Source organism: Notamacropus eugenii, chromosome 4 (genome assembly GCF_028372415.1).
Source record: "Notamacropus eugenii isolate mMacEug1 chromosome 4, mMacEug1.pri_v2, whole genome shotgun sequence".
Lineage (NCBI taxonomy): Eukaryota > Metazoa > Chordata > Mammalia > Diprotodontia > Macropodidae > Notamacropus > Notamacropus eugenii.
Genome location: NC_092875.1, coordinates 163,348,588 through 163,369,540, shown reverse-complemented (window position 1 = coordinate 163,369,540; position 20,953 = coordinate 163,348,588). Strand labels below are relative to the sequence as shown.

General features: G+C 34.4%; 1 protein-coding gene across 2 annotated transcripts in view; it reads right to left on the bottom strand.

The window, feature by feature from the left end:
- Positions 1-720: 720 nt before the first annotated feature.
- The window catches only part of TMEM64 (transmembrane protein 64), a 42,823-nt gene continuing 22,590 nt past the window's right edge, over positions 721-20,953 (bottom strand). Inside the window, exons 2-3 of one of the 2 annotated variants that reach the window (XM_072603608.1) lie at positions 13,183-13,338; positions 721-3,086 (exon numbers count right to left, since the gene is read on the bottom strand). In XM_072603608.1, coding sequence (XP_072459709.1) covers positions 2,895-3,086; positions 13,183-13,338 — 348 coding nt within the window. In that variant the 3' untranslated portion in view covers positions 721-2,894. The remainder of the gene's footprint in view (positions 3,087-13,182; positions 13,339-20,953) is intronic. The other variant, XM_072603609.1, reaches the window with a different exon arrangement.

Genomic DNA, 20,953 nt, shown 5'->3' with positions numbered 1-20,953 from the left:
AATAAGGTAACTAGCTAATATGAAAAAATTAAATAAGACCTAAATAATTAAATTTCAAATTTACTGCATATTCAAAGTACTAAAAAGAAAACAAAAGTATTAGTCCCTTATTCTTTTTCAGGTTTATTAATGAACTATCAAGAACTTTTATTGACTTACCTGCTCAGAATATCTTATCTTCAGCAATGAGAAAATCTTTTTAAATGGCCAATTCAGAGATTTTGGGCTTAAATTTTAACTGTCACTACTATATTTGCTCAACAATTACATAGTATTATTAGAAACTCAGGACTAACAACAATAAAGCAAGGTTTCACTGTTCTTATCCTTTGCGATTTTTTAAGACCAAAGCAAAACAATATTCTTAATTGTTTTCATTAAACTCTGCTATATCATAATTTATGTAGTTGTTTCAGTAGTATTCAACTCTTTGTGACCTCATTTGAGGTTTTCTTGGCAAAGATACTGGAGTGGTTTACCATTTCCTTCTCTGGCTCATTTTATAGGTGAAGAAACTGAACGAAACTAAATGACTTGCTGAAACCAGGGTTGCAGGTGTATAGCCAGACACTTGCTATGTACTATGGACCCTGAAGAAATTCTTGCTGTGTTCATTAAAATAAAATACAAGGGGCTTGGGTTTATACAGAGGACAGAAACAATGGAGTGAAAGATAAATTCCTGATACTTCAAGATTTTAAGAACATTCAATCCAAGCTATTTTTCTTTAAGGAATCTGAGCAAATTTATTATATAAAATTATGATTGGCAGGATACAGAAAAAAATCTTTTTAAATGTATATTATTCTTTAATCTGTACACAAGTATTACAAGTACCATTCAAAATGCAACTGGAAGAACTCATTTCAAACTACCAAAAACCTGAAGTTACTCAAGTTACAAAATGCTATGTAAATAAATGCACTTCAAAATACATTATTTCTGAATTTTTAAACAATTATCAATGTACACAATCATTTATGTGATCATTACCTTTTTTTACTTAAAGAAATCAACCAACAAAAAATAAACCAAACCATAGTTAAGTCTTTTACCAGATTAGTCAAACTAGGGCATAATTTAGGGTATACTGCCACTCACATTAGTTGAATAAAATCACTTTTTACTAATTGATTTTGCATCAAATAATGAGAACTAACTTTCTCTTCTAAAATGTATTCTGTACGTCTCTGGAGCATTCAAACTGATTGTCTTTCATTTCACTATTAGCTCTACCCAGTTCTATTTGCACGATCATAAGATCCAAAATGGGTGAGCTTTATTAACATATGAACCATTGAATAAAAGTGAAATTGTAAAACGGGAAAATATCCAAATTATTAAATACATCCCCAGAATCAGACTAGAACCTCTACCTCTAAAATGTTCTTTCAGAATGTTTGCTAATCCGTGGCAAAATTTTGTCCCTAAAGGCCAAAACAAATGGAAGGAGGCACTGTAATATGACTGCTGACTCATTACAGCAAATAATATAAAGCATAATTTTAAGTTAACACAAAAATATACAATCACTGAAAATATCAAATTTAAAATTCAAAATCGAGCTAAAATAAAATGTAAGGTGATAAATGGGTAAGAATGCATATCCACTGTATAAAAACATATCTAACCTATGCTCATAAGTGCTATACATAGAATATACTAAATTCAGGCTACATAATGAAGAACCAAGAAACCATGTTTATTCCAATTTCACATTTCAGAAGTCCTGAGTCTTACCAAAACAGCAACCACCAAAACAAAAAAAGAACCTTGTTCTTTAATAAAGAGGAAAATGTCCCCAAATTTGGACATGTAACAGTAATAGTTATTTTTTTAAAGCTGAACTCTGGGGAAAATTTACTTGAATAAAACTATAAAGTTTATTTAAAGCTTAATTTTTACATGAAAAAAGGCATTTTTTTTTTTTAAAGGCCACCTGTGTTGTATTTGTAGTATTAGTAATTCCAGCATTTTGAAGGGGAGACATTTCTCCTTTTAAAAGCCTAATTAAATATATTTCATAAATTAAAAAGAAAAAAAATCTAAAAAAATGTTTTTAAAAATAGAATTGTAACAGCCCTTTTATGAAAGAACTTGTGAGGGTAATATGTTACTGTAACACAATTACATCATAAATTTCCATTCTAAACCAACCTTATTGAAGTCACACAGTCCACCAACTACTCTATAGCTTCCCTTTTGCTTTGCATATTACACAGTGTAAATAAAAAAGATATATTAAGAGCACTTCAGTCCCACAATGTAGGATATAAGCTTGTGTGAATATGCATAAATGGCCCTGCAAATGATTTGATGCTATACAAAAATACATTCAACCAAAAGTTAATGTCTGTTTTTTTAAAATAAAAAGGGAAGGGGAGGCCAAATGGTCCCATAATATATAAAATACTGTTAATCAGTTCCAGAAATATTTCCAAAGCAAAGGACATTCAAGAATATTGTACACTAAATTGCATACTTTTATGGTTCTTTATCAATAAGATACATATGACTATTCACAGACTTTTAAATAAAAATGCTATGAAGAAAAATATGGGACTATTTCTCCATTTAAAAGGTACACAGAAATAAAATAATTCTTAAAACAAAAAGTCACTAAAGTGCAGACCTACAGGCCATAACAGGTATAATAAATGGTAAAAAGGTGCAGTCAAAATTACAACTAGATTTAAACTCTTTACCCTTTAATGGTCCTTCACTTAAAAATGAAACAAAAACCCATTGTGCAATTTAAGAACTGGTCAGTTGGTTGTGCCATAATACAACTTGAATTTTAATTTCTAACCTGACTTTGGCCACTACTGAAGTGATTTCTAGGCATTTAGGAACACATCGGGTTCTTAATAATTATGTACATTTTTTAATTGGGCTCATACAATATTGATTCCACCTCCAGAAAATGTTAGAGTCCTCTTGTTGAAGAATGAAGAGCCACTGGTGTTTGGTTTATTGCCTTTAACAACAGAGGTTTTCAGTTCCATTTCACATGCTACAATTGCTGCATTCAATTCCACTTGAGCTCGATGTACTACATAAAACATGAGTCCTATACTTATAACAATCTGTGAATAAAAGAGAAACATTAAGAATTGAAAATATGTTTATGAGAAAAATACTCAGAAGTTTTAAATATTTAAATTCAAAGGAAAAATAAAACTTTTTCTACAAATGCTTGGTACAGGTGGGATTGTTTGAGACCATTACAGAATAACATTGAAGGGGAAAAAGAGACTATTACCAGGTAGGTGGCACAGTGGATAGAGTGCTGGCCCTGGAGTTAGAAAGACCATTCAACTCCAGCCTCAAGAACTTACTATAGCTATATAACCCTGAACAAGTCACTTATATCTGTTTGCCTCAGTTTCCGCAACTGCAAAATAAGGATAACAACAGCACCTACCTCCCAGAGGTGTTGTAAGGATAAAATGAGATAATATTTGTATATGTCTATAAAAATCTACAATCTATAAAAATCTAAATATGTATAATGCACTACATGTTATTATTATTGTGATAATATAGTCTCATCTTTCTTGGCTGCTTTCCTTAAGAGTAGAAACAACCAAAATTTTTGAGTGATTTTTAAATTGTAAATAAGACAAACTTATACAGTTCCCTTTCACTCATCCAAATTATGTATGTTTTATACAAGTCAACAAGCATTTATTAAGCATCTACTATGTATCATACACTGCAAAACACTGGGAAACAAAGAAAGAAAACAACAACAAAAAAAACCCAAGTCATTTGCTCTCAAGAAGTTCACAGTTCAAAGGTAAGACAACAGGCAAACAACTTTATACAAATAGAGTCTATACAGAAAAAATTGGAGATAATCACAAGAGAAGGCACTAGCAGAAAAGGAATGGTTGAGAGGTTTCTTGTAGAAGATACGATTTTCGCTATAGAAGATGGAAATCCAGAGAAGCCAAGAGGTAGAGAGGAAGAGGGAGAGAATACCAGGACTGGGGAAAAACAGTGAAAAAGCACTGAGTTGGGAGACAAGAGTGTCACATCACATAAGTAAGAAGGCTAGTGTTAGTGGATCATGTAATAGATGGAGGGGAGTAAGATATAAGACTGAAAAAAAAGAAAAGCGTTATATTATATAGGGTTTTGAATGTCAAACAGAAGGTTCTGTGTTTCATCTTGGAAGTGATTGGGAGACACTGGAGTTTACTGAACAGAAAGTGATAAAAGTAGACCTGCCCTTTAGGAAGATCACTTTGAAAACTCAGTAGACAATGGATTGGAAAGATTTATGGTAAGGAAAACCACCAGAAATTATTGCAATAGCACAATGATAAAGGCCTGCATTAGAGTGCTGTGACAATGTCAGAAGGGAGAAGGGGGCTTATGAGAGATGTTACAAAGACAAAACTGAGAGTATTCACAACTGGCTATGTGTGGGGGGAGTAGGCTGTGGAATTCAAGAGTGAGGATGATACTAAGGTTGCTAACCTGGGTGACTGTAGGCGAGGGTGATGCGTTGGATACTAACAGGAAAGTTAAAAAGAAGGGACAGTTTGAGGGGAAAAATAATGAGTTCAAGTTTGGACATGTTGAGATTAAGATGTCTACTGGACATTCAGGATGAGATGCCCAAGAGGCAGTCAGAGATGTGAGAGGAGATCAGGAATGAGTTGGGGCTAGGTTAATAGATCTAAGAATTAATTGCAGGGAAATGATAATTGAATCAGTGGAAGTGATGAGATCACCAAACAAAAGAGCACTGAAGGAGAAGAGGACTCATGATTCAGCCTTGGGGAACATCTACTGTTACTGAAACATCTAAGTGTCCTCAAGTTAAAATGTTTTGTTATGCTAAAAAATTTCCTATAAGGAATGATGTATTTCTATAAGTAAGATTTTTTAAAAACTACGTTTTATCATTACAATTTAATGGAGGTTAGACGTGATTAAATCCTATCTCTAAGATGTGCAACGAACCATAGAAAATGTAGGAGGTGTTAGATGAGCAAATGTCAAGTTTTCAAAGGATTAAAACTATGGAAACAAAATAACTGATTTTGATGCCAGTTCCTGACAAATTTAAGAATACTTTGGACTACTACTATATTAAACAGATTATTTGTAGGTACTCTGAAAAGTAGTTACTGGGAACCATGAGATTCACTAAGTAATCATGCCAAACTAACCTCATTTCCTTTTTGAAAGAATTGCTACACTGTTGAACCAGATAAGCACTATAGTCACACAGTCTTCATTTAAACCTAGATTACATAAATTTAGATTTGGAAAGACCTAATGGTCATTTCGCACCTAAACACCTCATTTTACATGTGAAGAAAAGGAGCCCTGGAGAAGTTAAGTGATTTATACAAGTAATAAGCAAGAAAGTGAGGATCTGAATACAGGTCTTCTGACTCTATTAAGCCATGTGACTGTCAACTTAGATCGATCAAATTAGAGTGTTTCTAATACTACACTAACTGAGGAGAGTTGACACACACATTTCCAGAGGTAGATCAGTATTTGGGATGCTCTGAAGGAAGTGTGGGAGAGAAGAGTAAATAGACTGATTACCAAACTAGAGGTCTCTGGAGTTGTTGTGCTGATGTCATTGCTGTATGCCTGTGAAACCTGGGCAGTATACCAGCATCATGCCAGGAAACTGAATCAATTCCATTTAAATTGTCTTAAGAAAATTCTGAGGATCACCTGGCAGGATAAGGTACCAGACACTGAGGTACTTTCTTAAACTAAACTGCCAAGCATCCAAACTCTGCATCAGAGGGCACAACTACAATGGGCTGGCCACAGTGTTCAAAGTCAAACATATGCTTGGCTAAAAGGCTATTTTAAGGAGAACTTACACAAGGCAAGCACTCATGTGGTCAGAAGGAGAGATACAAGAACACTCTCAAGGTTCCTCTTAAGACCTCTGGAACTGATTGTGTGCAATGGGAGACATTGGCACAGGACCACTCAGCAAGGCGTGCCCTCATCAGAGAAGGTGCTGTGCTCTACGAGCAAAGCAGAACTGAAGTAGCTCAAAAGAAACGTGAGATGAGCAAATTTAGAGAATCCACCCCAAAAGTTCAAATGGACCATTTGTGTCAAACCTGTAGTAGAGCATTCAAAGCTCAAATTGCTCTGATCTACTACAGTTGGAAGCACTGTAACTTGACTCTAACATAGTGGTGTTATTCTGGTCCTCTTTGAGAATGAAGAACAACCACCATTAGACTCTATTTATTCCATCTTGTTCAACAATTTTGTCAACTACCAGGATGAAATAAAGGTATGCTTATCAAATCAGAGAATAGCCTGAGGATGTTAACAGCCTGAAATAACAGCTCAAAAGGAAAAGTATGGAATTTAACAGAAATAAATTAGAACTACATTCAGGCAAAAAAAAAAATAAAAGAGGGAAAGAAGATATTTTAATATGTTTAATAGATAAAGGAAAAGATGTAGAGCTTTTAGTCAAGTATAGACTCATGTAGAGTCACAAGAGAGACAAAATATTTAAAAAAAGAATGAATGAATATTTAACCAGTACTAACAGAAGCACTATCAGCAGATCAAAGAAGATTTATTTTGTACCAGTCAAATAATACCTGGAGTTATTACGTATAATTCCGACTTCCACAAAGACAATAGATATAGGATAGATATAGGATCTGAAAGCTACATTATTAAAGCAGATATAGTATAGCCACAGGGTCTGAAAGCTACATTATTAGGGCAAACAAACTGAAGGAGTTAGGGATATTTAACCAAAAGAAAAGAAAAAAATAGGCAGGAAAGGGAAGGAAAGTTAATGGCTGTTTTAAAACAACTGAAAAAATGTGATAGAAAATTATACTTATTCTAATTCAGGAGAATACAACTAGTACCAATGGGTAGAAATTTTAGGGATGTAAATGTCACCTCAGAAAAACTTCCTAAAGCTTTCCAAAACTAGAATTAGCCACCTTGTTAAGTTACAATTTCATCACTGAACAACACATTTCAAGCAGAATAAGTAGAGATACTGTAAGAGAGTTTTGTTTTGTTTTCTGTATTAAGCAAAAAAGGCAGGACCAGATGACTACTAAGATTTCATTAGTCTTCTACAATAAAATGAGAAGCAGCTCATTAACGGAATGCTCCTACTAGCAAATGGACGAGATACCACAGAGCTAAGCATGAAACAAAATGAAATTTGAATCAACTCTAAATGGGGTCATAAAACCACAACAAACAAAACAATGAACACTGAAAACAAAAAGAAGCCATTAAAACAATAAAGTGAATTTGAACTAGAAGAGAAAGGCAGTCTCCAAACTTCACAGTCATTTGGTGGCTGTATTTTCTCATTAAAATAATTTCATAGCTTTTAGTTGCCCCAAAGAGATGAAGAGGTGCCAAACAGCCTTGATTCTACAATTGAGTCAAGCTCTGTTTTCTATAACAAAGGTTAATAATAATTGCTCACATGTATATAACAGGAAAACAAAGCACCTCCCACATAACTCTGTGGTTAGTACAAGTACTATTCTCTCATTTCAGAGACAAAAAGACTGAGGGTCAGAGATTATCTATACTTCCAGTAGTGATAGAAGCTAACAAACCCTGTTCTTCCAATTCCAAGTCTGGTGATTCTTCTATGTGTTGCCTAATGTCACTCAAATAAGATAGTGATGACATTATTTCAATTATAACACTGTGTCAAAAGAAGAACGTATTTAGAATTTTAATTCAAGATGCCAAGACAGAATGTATCCAACCTTGGAGAAGCTGGCACTAGCAACCCAGCATTAGTTACTGTAATGGTGATTTAAATGGGAAGATCTTTACCATACATTAATAAGCCCATATGACCTGCGTGGGTCACATGGAAGTCTAAATCACATGGGGCCTGTGGTGGAAGAAGTTTGCTGAAGACATGGAGCAGGAAGGGTGGAACAGGAAGAGGCAGAGCTGAGAGGAAATTGGTCAGAGAGCAGAGCTAGGAAGGATACAGGCGAGTAGGCTGCTGGCTAGCATGAATGAAAGAGCTTGTTTGTGATTGTGTTTAAGGGGGCCTGCTTATGATTTGTTTAATAGGACTGGTTTGTGGGAAGCCTTGAGGGGGAATGCTTGGGGATGGTGTTGTTCTCTGCATTGTTATTGAGTACAGATTTTTGTAACTATGATGGATCAGGCTTTCTGCTGTCTTAATGAATGTTCTGGTTCTGTCTTCCATGTGGAGAGTCTGTGGTATTTCAGAAATGCACTGGAATATTCATAGCTGCCTGGGCACAGTGAATATTGATTGTATTGGTGCTATAGTTACTTGTTAGTTCTCATATATGAGACATTTCTCTACATCAATCATTCCCCTTGTGTTCTAAATTAGGGAGAGATAGGTAAGTTGCCCCAAAGAGATGAAGAGGTGCCAAACAGCCTTGACTCCACAATTGACTCAAGCTCTAAGTGCCTGGCAAAGAAGAGTTCACTAAAAATGAATGTAAGTCATTAAAAGTGTGGTTTATTGAGCTAATCTGAAATCAGAGTCTATAACTGCAATGGCTCTGAATGGTCCTAAAAGGTTGGGGTTATACTCTGAATTTGGATACAACCAATATAATTTACAGATTACTTTATGTTTAACATAAACATGAACTACAGAAGACATCCACTGTGTTTAGAACTGTATTATTCTTGACTGACCTGGTAAATTAAATGTGTATACCTCAATATTTGTGTGGATAGCAGGAGAATATTTTCTTGTATTCTAGTTTACAATGAACATCAGACATTTCCTCAAGCTAGTATTTTGTGTATTGGTTTATTTTGAAAAATGATATCTGTACACATATATAGATATTTTAATGGACATTTTACTTACCTACGTCTATAAGTAGATATAGTTACAACAAACGTAAAATGCAATATGACAATGTGATTACAGCCTACGATATGTGTATTCCTGGCACACAGCAGGATTTTATTAAATGTTTATTGATTGACTGGAATGCTATATTTCATTAAGAGTTCATTTTTTTTACCCTGTAAGATTATATTCAGTTTTGTTGGACATGTTAACTCTCTAGAGTCAGACACTACGGATAATAAAATCAAGTGGACCTTAGGAAGCATTGCTAACAATCAGGCTAGTGGAGGTGACAGAATTCTAGTTGGGCTATTCAAAATCCTAGAGATGATGCTATTAAAGTACTACCCTCAACATATCAGCAAATTTGGAAAACTCAGAAGTGGCCACTGGTTTGAAAAAGATCAGTTCACATCTCAATCCTCAAGAAGGATAATGCCAAGGAACATTCAAGTTACCAAACAATTGTGCTCATTTCGTGTACCATCAAGGTTTCAGTAATACGTGAACCAAGAACTGCCAGAAGTACAGGCTGGTTTTCAAAGAGGCAAAGGAACAAGACCAAATTGTCTACATTCACTGGATTATTGAGAAAGCAAAGGAGTTCCAAAAAAACATCTACTACACTAAAGCCTTTGACTATGTGGATAACAACAAAATGTACAAAGACACAGGAGTACCAGATTATCTTACTTTTCTCCTGAGGAACTTATATGTGAATCAAGAAGCAATAGTTAGAACCAAACATGGAAAAACTAATTGGTTTAAGACTGGAAAAGGAGTACGGCAAGGCTGTATACTGTTACCTTATTTATTTAACTTATATGCAGAACACGTCATGCAAAATACCAGGCTGAACAAATCAAAAGTCAAAACTAAGGTTGCTTAGAGAAATACCAACAATCTCTGACATGCAGACAATAATATTACCTTGATGGCAGAAAGTGAAAAAGAATAAAGTCTTTTGAGGATAAAAGGGAAAAAAAAGTATAAAAGTTGGCTTGAAGATTAACATTAAAAAACAAAAAACAAAATAAAACTAAGATCTTGGCAATTGGTCCCATCAATTCCTGGCAAATAGAGGGAGAAAAAATGGACACTGTCAGATTTTATGTTTTTAGGTTCAAAGATCCCTGAAGATAGTGACTGCAGCCATGAAATTAAAAGATGCTTGCTCCTTGGAAGAAAAGCTATGGTAAATTTGGACAACATACTAAAAAGTAGAGCTATCACCCTGCCAAACAAAGGTCCATATTCAATGTTATTGTTTTTCTGAGAGCAATGTATGACTGTGAGAGTTAGACTATTGAACACTGCAGAATCAATGTTTTTGAATTGTGGTGCTAAAGAGGACTTTTGAGAGTCCCTTGGACAGCAAAGAGGTCAAATAAGTCAATATTTAAAGAAATTAATTTAGACTATTCATTGGAAGGACAAGCACAAATACTTTGGCCAAATAATGAGAATCCAGGACTCACTGGAAAAGACCCTGATGTTGGGAAAGACTGAAGGCAAAAAGAAAAGGGGATAGCAGAAGATGTGATGAATAATGTTATAGAAGCAATGAACATGAATTTGCACAGACTTCAGGAGATGGTAGAGCCCAGATGCTCCTTACTCTAGTGCCTTTCTCTATTGATTATCTCCAATTTATCCATTATATATCTTCTCTGTACATGGTTTGTTTTCATATTGTCTCCCCCATTGTGAGCTCCTTGAGAGCAAGGATGGTCTTTTACCTTTCTTTGCCTGCCCACTGCTTAATAGTGCCTAGCACATATTCAGCATCCAATAAACATTTACTGATTTGACTTGTCCCTTTTCTGCTACAGAGAATACAAAGAGGCTTCCTACTCTGAAGAATGATATTACTAAGCAAGCATGGCAATGATTGTCAGGACTTAGATAACATCTAATTATTTGTATACCGGAATTTTTATAAAGCCTTGTTTCCTTCTTTATATATTATCCAGTGAATTTTAAGACTCTTCTTATCTCTAAGAATTCCTAGAATAATAATTTTAACAAATACTAATTTCAGGAATTTGCTATGGAGGAGTATAGTAAACTCTTCAAATCACACACCTGTGGTCTACAATTTGCTGCAGTCTTTCATGGCAGAAATAAATAAAAAATTGAAAACTTGTTTCAATTAAACCTATTAATAACATAAAAAGGCAAATGGAAATTATAGTTCAGAGGTATTTTGAATGTTTACAGTGGCTAACGACAAGCAATAGCAAGAAACTGAGAGGATATTAGGTTCTGGAAGAAGCAAAAAAAAAAAGGAAAAAATTTTTAGGGTCAACATGCTTTATTTGTTTAAGTGAATAAATATCCTTTCAGTTTTACCATTCCCATTTGAACCTAAAATGTTCTCCCCTTGTTCCCTCCACCCCCATCCACCCAGAGTCACTTCTAAGGATATTGTTACATTTTAATTACCCCCCCACTGATATCTTAAGTCTGCAAGTTCTCATTTAAAGAGACAAAAAAATAGCTAGAGAAAGACACCCTTTTCTCATAATTTAAGGAACCAGCACTCTTGACAAAGAATGAATATTAATTCCTTCAAGTTGTTAAAGCTCCATTAAACAACCCAGAATAGAAATGCAATAATAAATAAATTCTAATTTACAAATACTATAAGAATTTTTAGTTAATACAAAATAAATTATTCTGACTAGCGTATTTAAGTTATAGTGGCTCAGTAATTTTTTAAAAGTTTGAATATTATATAATTCTAAACATAACTTAATATTTCTTTGATGATCCAGAAGGTACTTCTAAATCTTGTAGGATCTCAAGACCATTATGATCAATTAACATTAAATTGTAAGTGTGTGTAGAAATTTCACTTAATGAGGATTTATTTTCTGTTTATGTAAAATTCCAGAACACTCTGAATTACCTGATGGCAAACTCTAATCCTAAAGTCTATTTTTTCCTAAATTAAATGAAATTCTGCTGATAAATTATGATATCCAAATAAATTATAATGAAGATCAAAATTCCTAAATTTCAACAAGAACATGATTTATTTCAAAACCAGCACTTCATTTTGACTTAACTTTTAATCAAGATACAAATGTAAATATTCCAAGACCTTATTATTAAACTTTTATATCAGAAGCCCACAGAAAATTAACTTTGGCTCTATACTTACCACATTTTCTGATATCAACATAATGCTGAGAATTTACAAAGCACAGCACCAACTATAAATTTTCAATCTTAGTTTCTTATGTTCAACTGACACATATGTCAAAGCCATTTAGTTGTTGTCTCTGCAAATCTGAAAATATAATGTACTATTTCTTTGATGATTCAGAAGGTACTTCTAAATCTTGTGTGATCTCAAGGCCATTACGATCAATTAACATTAAACTGTAAATGTGTAGAAATTTCACTTAATGAGGATTTATTTTCTGTTTATGTAAAATTCCAGAACACTTTGAATTACATTACGGCAAACTCTAATCCTAAAGTCTAGTTTTTCTACAGTTTTATCAGCTCACCCCATCAACTACTTAATTTGAGTCAGCCTCAGGAAATAAAAGCATTGTCATCAAACAGCTTTCTGATGGACTCTTCCTGTGCACAATTTAAAGATGGTTGAATTTATTTGTGCTATTCAATGAATTAACAATAAAATTAAATTAAGATATTACTTTATTTATTTAGTGATACTATCAAAGGTAGTGAATAGAGGGATAGATAACCTTGTAGTCAACAAGGCATAGGTTCAAATTCTGCCTCTGTCACATACTAGCTATGTGACCATGGTCAAATCACTTACCCTCTCAATGTTCCAGTCAACTCTCAAAAACTGAACTGCAGAACCACAGATCTACGTTGATAGGAGTTTCCTTGCACTACCACCACCATCCCTACTCCCCCCACCCCAAAATCAGGATTATCACCACACTTTTATGGAATAAAAAAGTCTTCTAAAAATTCCAAATTAGTTGCATACCCTTGCCAGAACTCCAACTGGAATTAGAATGGAATGCATTACATATAAAGTATATTGTAATACTTTCCAACACTTATGAAAAAATGCAAAAACAAACAGAACTGCATCACATCTCATTTAATGGTAATGCCTTATTTTTTGTTTTCTTTTCTCCCTCTAAGGAATGACAATATTTGCCCACAGGTATATACACACATAAAATATATACATTACATAGGGATTAAATATGATTACAATTCAAGGTAGCATTCCTCAAGCAAGAAAAAAAGGGGAAAGATTTTTGTTAAACCATTGTTATCGAAGCGTAAAGTTTTAAAAAAATCAACACTAAGAAGGTCAACTATTTACCCAAACTTACCTGTAAACAAAAAACAAAATAGCCACTAAAACTCTGTTCTGCGATAACATCCTCCATTGTACGTAAGGTGGTACCCAAGTAAGAATTTAGAAGCTGGGTAGGAAGCAGTCCAACTGAAGATGCCATTAAATAGTTGGGTAATGAAAGATCTGTAATCTAAAATAGTAGATCAAAAAGGAGTAATGCATTACTTAATATCATTCTGATTGAACAAAAACTGCTTCTATGAGTCAAACTAAAATATCTTCATGCAAAAAAAAAAATTTGATTTCTTTAAAAAAGTCAAGGGTTGTATAAAATGTACACAAACTTTACTATTCATTTAAACTACAACTATCTTATGTGTCCAATAAAGCTATTACAAACATCTCAGTTCAAATAATTAGAAAATCAGTGTAAGGAATTCCCAGTAAGGATCTTCCTCTAACAATGCAAATCAGCATCTTCTCCACAATTTCTACTATGGAAATTTTAAGTACACAATTTAAGTTTAAACTGAGAGTTTAAGTAAGTTATCCAGTGTTATTATACAGCTCGTATGTGTCAGGGATGGAATTTGACACTGCCTCTTCCTGAGCTGGGATACCAGCTTTCTATCCACTATGTAACAATGCCTCTCAAATAACAATTAATTTTTTAAAATAAAGCTAATTATGTACATTGTTACAAAAATGCATTATAATAACAATGAAATGAAATTAGTATGAACATTATTAGTCTGTATCCATATAGTATTAAAAGTTATAACATATACTTTTCAGATAAAAAATTAGTGCTTTAAATTCTAAAATGTCAGAAAGCAAATTTGTAGCTAACTAGCTTTTAACACAACAGAAGTGCTCTAATTACAACATATTACTAATTACAATTCTAATTACAATATTCATCTATGAAATAATATACAACTGAATTATATCTACAATAGATTTCTTACACTTAAAAACAAACTCTTAAACAGACATCATAATATAAGAATGGCAATCAAGGAACAAACTAAATTGTCAAACCTTTAAATATGACTGCCTGACCAAGGAAATCTTTTTTTCTTATCCTCTACATTTTGTATATCTTTCTCTTTTGAAGAACTTAATACAAAATATTTCTTAAAATCTTATTGCTTTTAATCACTGAAAATGAATTGGCCCTAGACTTCACCTAAGAATTGATCCTTATAGTTAAAATATTTACATTGATGACTGAAAACATCACCCTGCATAGTTTTAATAGCAAGCGTGTGCTCTTTCCTTCTCCTAAACATACAGCTTATCAAATTTTCTAAGGTGATTTATCTGTGCTTTTTCTGGAAATACCAGACCTCCAAAAGACTAAGTATCTGCTGTCTCAGGCATCGTAGATCTGAGTTGGGGAATCTGCAGCCTTGAGGCAACATGTAGCCTTCTAGATGCTTAAGTGCAGCCTTTTGACTGAATCCAAATTTTACAAGGCAATTCTTATTATCCAAGGCAATTCCAAAGGACTCATGATGAAAAATACTATCCACCTCCAGAGAGAAAACTGATAAAACTCTGAGTGCAAACTGAAGCATAATATTTTCTATTTCCTTCTCAATGGGTGGGGGAAGGGCTAGAGAGAGGGAGAGAATTTGGAACTCAAATTTTTAAAAATAAGAATGCTAAATAATAAATGGTTTAAAAAGGAAAGGAAAAAATGTATAGCATGAAACTAAACATAATACCTCAAAGTTCTCTATCCAATTTTTCCATTTCATCAGTACCTACTCTTTCCTTAGCTGTAATCTGGTCTCCACCTCCAGTATGCCATTGCCTATCAAAAGTGACTTCCTTCAATGACCTCCTATTTGACCACTTTTTCATTCTGCATCATTCTTGAATTCTCTATACCTACTAATATGAGAGATCTCTACTTCCTACTGCATATTCTTTTCCATTTTATTTATATTTCCCATTTATTTCTCTAAGACCTCCTTCTCCTTTGCAAAATCCTCAAGGTCTTCCTGATTCTATTAATATGTGTTCAAGATGTTGACTAAGGACAATTTGGCTTTTGACTATTACTTTTTCACTTGGCATCCTCATTTTTATATCATTGATATCTTCCTCTCTTCTGGGGAAAGATCTACTTCAACTCCCCACAAGATCTCTCTACCTTAATATTCTTCTGGTACTTTATAATCAATACAACTAAAAGCATTATTAACTTTCCCATTTTCCTGAGGTCACGATTTATACCTGTGGTACACGGAATTGTTTTCCTACACTCAAAATCTCAGGCTATCTTTCACTTTTCTGTATCTCTCACCTGCTACATCCAATGTTCAAGTCCAATCAACCAAACTTCTGGAACTGTTTCTATTTTTCATATTGAAACCAAGTTCTCATTATCATCACCAGCTTAGACTACTGTAAGTCAGTCACCTAAAAGGTTTTTCCAATTTCAAAGTTATCCCCTCCAATTTTTTTTCCTTCAAGCTGCTTCTAGAACAATCTTTGTTATATAGAGATCTGGTCATGTCACTCAGCTGCTCAAAAATCTTCAGTAATACCCTAGTACCTACTAAATACTATTTTTTCCTGGTACTTTGTGACCTGGTACTGTCCTATCTTTCCAATCGCATTTCTCCCTTCCACACTTTCCCTGAATTAGCCAAATTCAAGTACTATTTTCTGAATATATTCCCCTGATTCTGCAATCTTGTTTACACTGTTTTCCTGTATCTCAAGACATCTTCCTCTCCAACTCTATTTATTGAATTCTTATACATCCTTTAAAGCCCAAATTAAATACTCCCTCATGGTTTAGAGGTTCTTAACTTGCTATTCCTGATTTGTTTTTTTTTTAATATACTGATAACTCTATTTCAACATAACTGGCTGCCTTTGTATTCATTCAAAAAGAATTTATTACGCACCTAATATTTGCTAGGCATTATATTAAGGGCTGGGGAGAAAAAGAAAGGCAAAAGAAAACAGTCACTGCTCTCAAGGAGTTTAATGGGAGACATCATGCAGAGAACTATGTACAAACAAGTTAAGAAAAATAGGACAAGGTGGAGATAATCACAGAGAAGGAACTAAAATGAAGAGTAGAAAAGGCTTTTTGTCGAAGGTAGGATTTTAGGTGGAATTTAAAGGAAACCAGAGAAGCAGAAAGAAGAGAGCAAGAGGGAGAGAATTCCAGGAACAGGGAGCAGTCAATGAAAATGCAAGAACTGGAAGATGGAGTATCATGTGTGAAAAATAGCTATGAGGACAATATCACTAGATTGCCAAACACAGGGAGGGGAGTATAATAAGTCAGGAAAGATAGGAAGGAGTGAGTTTATAACAGATTTTGAATGCTAAAGAGAGGATTTTGTATTGATCCTTAAGGTAAAAGGGAGTCACTGGAATTTATTAAATGGGGGAAAACATGATCAGACTTTTGCTTTAAAAGATCAATCTGGCAACTAAGTGTAGAATGGGCAGAAATAGGTAAGGAGACCAATCAGCAGGTTTCTCTAACAGTCCAGGCATGAGGTGATGAGGACCTGCACCAGGGTGGTGGCAATGTCAGAGGAAGGAAGGGGCACACAGGACTTTATAGACAGTAGAATTGGGAGGACTTGGCACTTAGTGCACATAGGAGAGATCTGAGTGAAGAGCAGAGGATAACATCTTTGTAAGCCTGGGTAAGTGAAAGGATAGGGGTACCCTTGACTGTAATCCAGAATTTAGGAGAAGACTTAGTTCAGCAGTTTTGAAAATGATGAGTTTAAGATATCTATGGAACATCCAGTTCAAGATTTCAAACAGTTGGAGATGTGAAAATGATAGAGGTCACAGATCAATAAATAGATCTGAAAATCATCTACAGAGATGATAACTGACTTCATGGGAGCTGATTAAATCATTAAGTCACACAGAACAGAGGAAGAAGAGAAGTTATTTTATGCATTTAAAAACTTTATTACGAGAAGGGATCTCTGACACACACAAGAGTCATGAAGCTCTGTCCTGGGTGAAATCTTGATCCCTCCCCCCAATCTAATGTAGAACTTTGTTTTATAACTTTAGTGAATTTATATAACATTATATATTGTAGTTATCTGTGTTTTTGTCATATCTCTTCTAGATTTGGGGGAATATGGTATAGCAAAAATGAGACTTAATCTGGTTAACTTAGTTTTAAATGCTAACTTCACTACTTAATAATTGTGGGACTCTGAATAAACCATTTAACTACTCTGCACTTCAACTGTAAAATGAGGGGGTTGAACTAGATGCCTTAAAGTTCCTTGCCAGCTCTAGATCCTAGGATTACTCTAACTGCTAGAACTTTTTGTATGTGATCTTTGGTCATTTGGAACAAATGTTAACAGGAAACAATTTCATGGAACACCTGGTCATATCTTATTGTACCTGCTTATAAGTTTAAGTAAAAATACCATCACAAAGATATCTGTGACTTATCAAGCATTTGTTGCTTGAGGATGAAACAGAAAAGTTTCATAATTTACAAGATTCACCAAACAAAGCTAACATACATTTTGATATTCACTAACAGCAACACACTGAATTTAGAGCTGGAAGATGTGTAGATTTTTTGTTCTACTACTACCTGTGTGCCCTTTAACAAGTAATTTATCCTCTGTGTTCTTTAAGGTCCTGAATTGTAAAATAAGCAAGTTAAATTAGATCACTTCTACTTTCCCTTCCAGTGTCAAATTTTATTATCAAAAAATTGAGACTAGTGAAAACTACAAACACTGCAATGGAAAATGTGGTTCAGGATCAAGAAGGTATCTTTCCATGACAAATATTAACTTCTAAGAAGAGAATCAAAAAATGATAGATGTCAAGCAGAGAATATCATTTTTAAAAAAAAGAAACAGTACATAACTTAATAAGTTAGAGATAAAGGAATTTCATTTCAGAATCAGATGCTTACAGGCAGATACTCTACTAATCAGAGAAAAGAAAATAGTTTAAAAAGTATACAGATGAAGAGATGCTATGTGACTATACACTAACAGGAGCTATTTAAATAGCATGACAACTCTAAAATATTAGAAAGACAAATGTAAAGACACTACCATTATTTCTTGGAGAAGTTTAATTGATGCAAAACAGTCACCATATGGAGGCCAAAAGGGTCTGGAAACCCTAGCCAACAAGCACTTCAATGTGAAATGACCAACTGCAGAGTCAATTTATAACACAAGCTTATTTGTTTAAAAAAAAAAACCATTTGGGAGAAGAATGAAAGATTGAGCAATATCACCTAAGAACAGTGGGAGGCAATTATGAAGAAACAAGCCTGTAGAAAATTTTCCATGATAAGATCTAGATCATCTTGAAAACACAATTATAGGAATATGAAATCAGAAGGAAATTCAGAGTTCATCTATTTTGACCTACGTCTAAACAGGATTCCACTCTACAACACCCCCAAATTGTAAATGAAATCAGAGAATAACAGTCACCCACACTTACAACTCAGATGTCATCCACTGACTCCTCATTCTGTGGTCACACATTCAAAAAATTGTCACATCCTCTCAATTCTAACTTTATCTCATCTATTATAAATGCCTCCCTCCTCTCCTCTGACATTGCTGCTACCCTAGTGGAAGCCCTTCTCATCCCTTCTCTGGATTACTACAATAGCCTGCTAGTGGGTCTTCCTGCCTCAAGTCTATTTCTGTCCATCCTCCACTCAGCTGTCAAACTGATCTTTCATCCCCCAATTCAATGAACTTCATTGGCTCCCTTTCACCCCTAGGATCAAACTTAAATTCTGTCTGACATTCAAAGCCCTTTACAATATGACTTCCTCCTATCTTTCCAGCCTTCTTACACCTTACCCACCTGTCTACCATCCCAATACAAAGACCAAAATGCATTAGATCTGCAAACATTTTTATAATGATCATCACTGATTAAACACAACATCAGACCTCTACCACCTCAGTATCCAATATACTATGTAAGAAAGTGAAAATGGTGCTGAAAGAGATAAAGAAATGCAGAGGAAAATTTTAATAGAAGTAATATAATTTTAAAGTTACCCAGGAATCAATTTTCAAGATATATCAAAGAGTGTAAGATTTCTACAGATAATACTTTCTAATTCCCATTAAGAGACTCAAGACAAGTCTATATGACCATGACCACTTTCTAATTTCAATAAAATCTTTCTGAGAATATTCTATGAATAATCAAGAATATTTTTGATTAAAAGAAAACAAGTGAACTCTTACAGACAGATGATGTTCTAAAGCTGACTGTATCTAGAAAGCAATATTACTCAATGAGAAGTATAGATACAATAGTACTTCCACTGTATTATTTATTTTTTAAAAGCATTTGACTCAGTAGAACAAAATCCATCCTTTAAATCTTACCTCAAGGAATAACTCATGTATTATATTAAAATTATATCAAACCATATGATAGATGTGATCAAAGAAACAGCCTTGCTCAATGATCTGAGTATTGATATGAAATAAGATATTTTCTCCAGAGTTGCGTTCACCAGTGTTTTGGAAGATATCCTAAGCAAAGTTAAAATAAAAGATTCCACCATTGATGCCAAAACATATGCCAAACATTCATGCCTGAAAAAGGCACTATACTATACTATCACAGAATCTCATTGTTCATAGGTCAATCAGACCTTGCTTGAAGACCTCCAGTGAGAAAGAAACTCTCAAAGTACTTCTATTTTTGAATAGCTCTGAATTTTAGCGAGTTTTTCCTCACTTCAGGTTGAAATTTGCCTATCTGCAATTTCAACCCATTATTTTGAGTATTGACCTCTGGATAGTCAAAGAAGTGAAAATCTCTCTTTTAAAAGAAGCAGCAATATTTGTCTCTAACCAGAGCCTTAGAAAATTTTAAATTCCTCAGTGAAATCCATAACAATGCCAAACAAAATGAAAACAGAATGGAAGAAAATGCTTACTCAAAATAACACATGTGGTTAAAGGAAGTTTGTTGGGTTATTTTGTCAATACATTGATCTTAAGTATTCTTAAGACAATGAGTTGGGCTGAGAGGAGAACTGGCTGAATTGTATTCAAGAAATTAAGCCAGGCTTTCCATGATTTCAAACTACACAGTGCCACAAAATCCAACATTACTCAACAAGATTACATAGATATGAACAATGGAGTATTGCAATATTTGAAAAAGAAAAACCACAAGTAGCTCAAAAGGCACAAACAGGTACAAATAATCTATAGCATATTACCAAAGAAGAATTCTCTTGGACAATATTAAAAGCTGTTTCTTGGAAACATACAGGTTGATAGCAGGTAAGTCAGAGATAGACTGCTTACATGCTATGATGATAATCTTATTTTTTAAAAAAAGTCTTGAGGGGGCGGAGCCAAGATGGCTGAGTAGAAAGACATACATACGCTAGCTCTTATTCCACAGCCCATAAAATACCTGTAAAGAAGAACTCTCAACAAATTCTAGAGGAGCAGAAGCCACAGAACAACAGAGTAGAGGAGATTTCTACCCCAGAGTGACCTGAAAGACCGACAGGAAAGGTCTGTCGTGCACCAGATGCGGAGCAGAGACCATCCCTGCCTTGGCCACGAGGCACTGAAAGGAGCACATCCGAGTAGGCTTCAGAGGCAGCAGAATCTCCAGCAGCAGCACAGAATCCTCAACCCACAGGCACTAAAGGTCAGTGAGAGGGTCTTTTCGGCTAACCGAGAAGGGAGCAGGGTGTCCCCATAACTCGGGCCTCCTCAGGTGGCAGCAGTAGAGGCAGCAGTGGGATCCCAAAGCAGGCAGTAGCC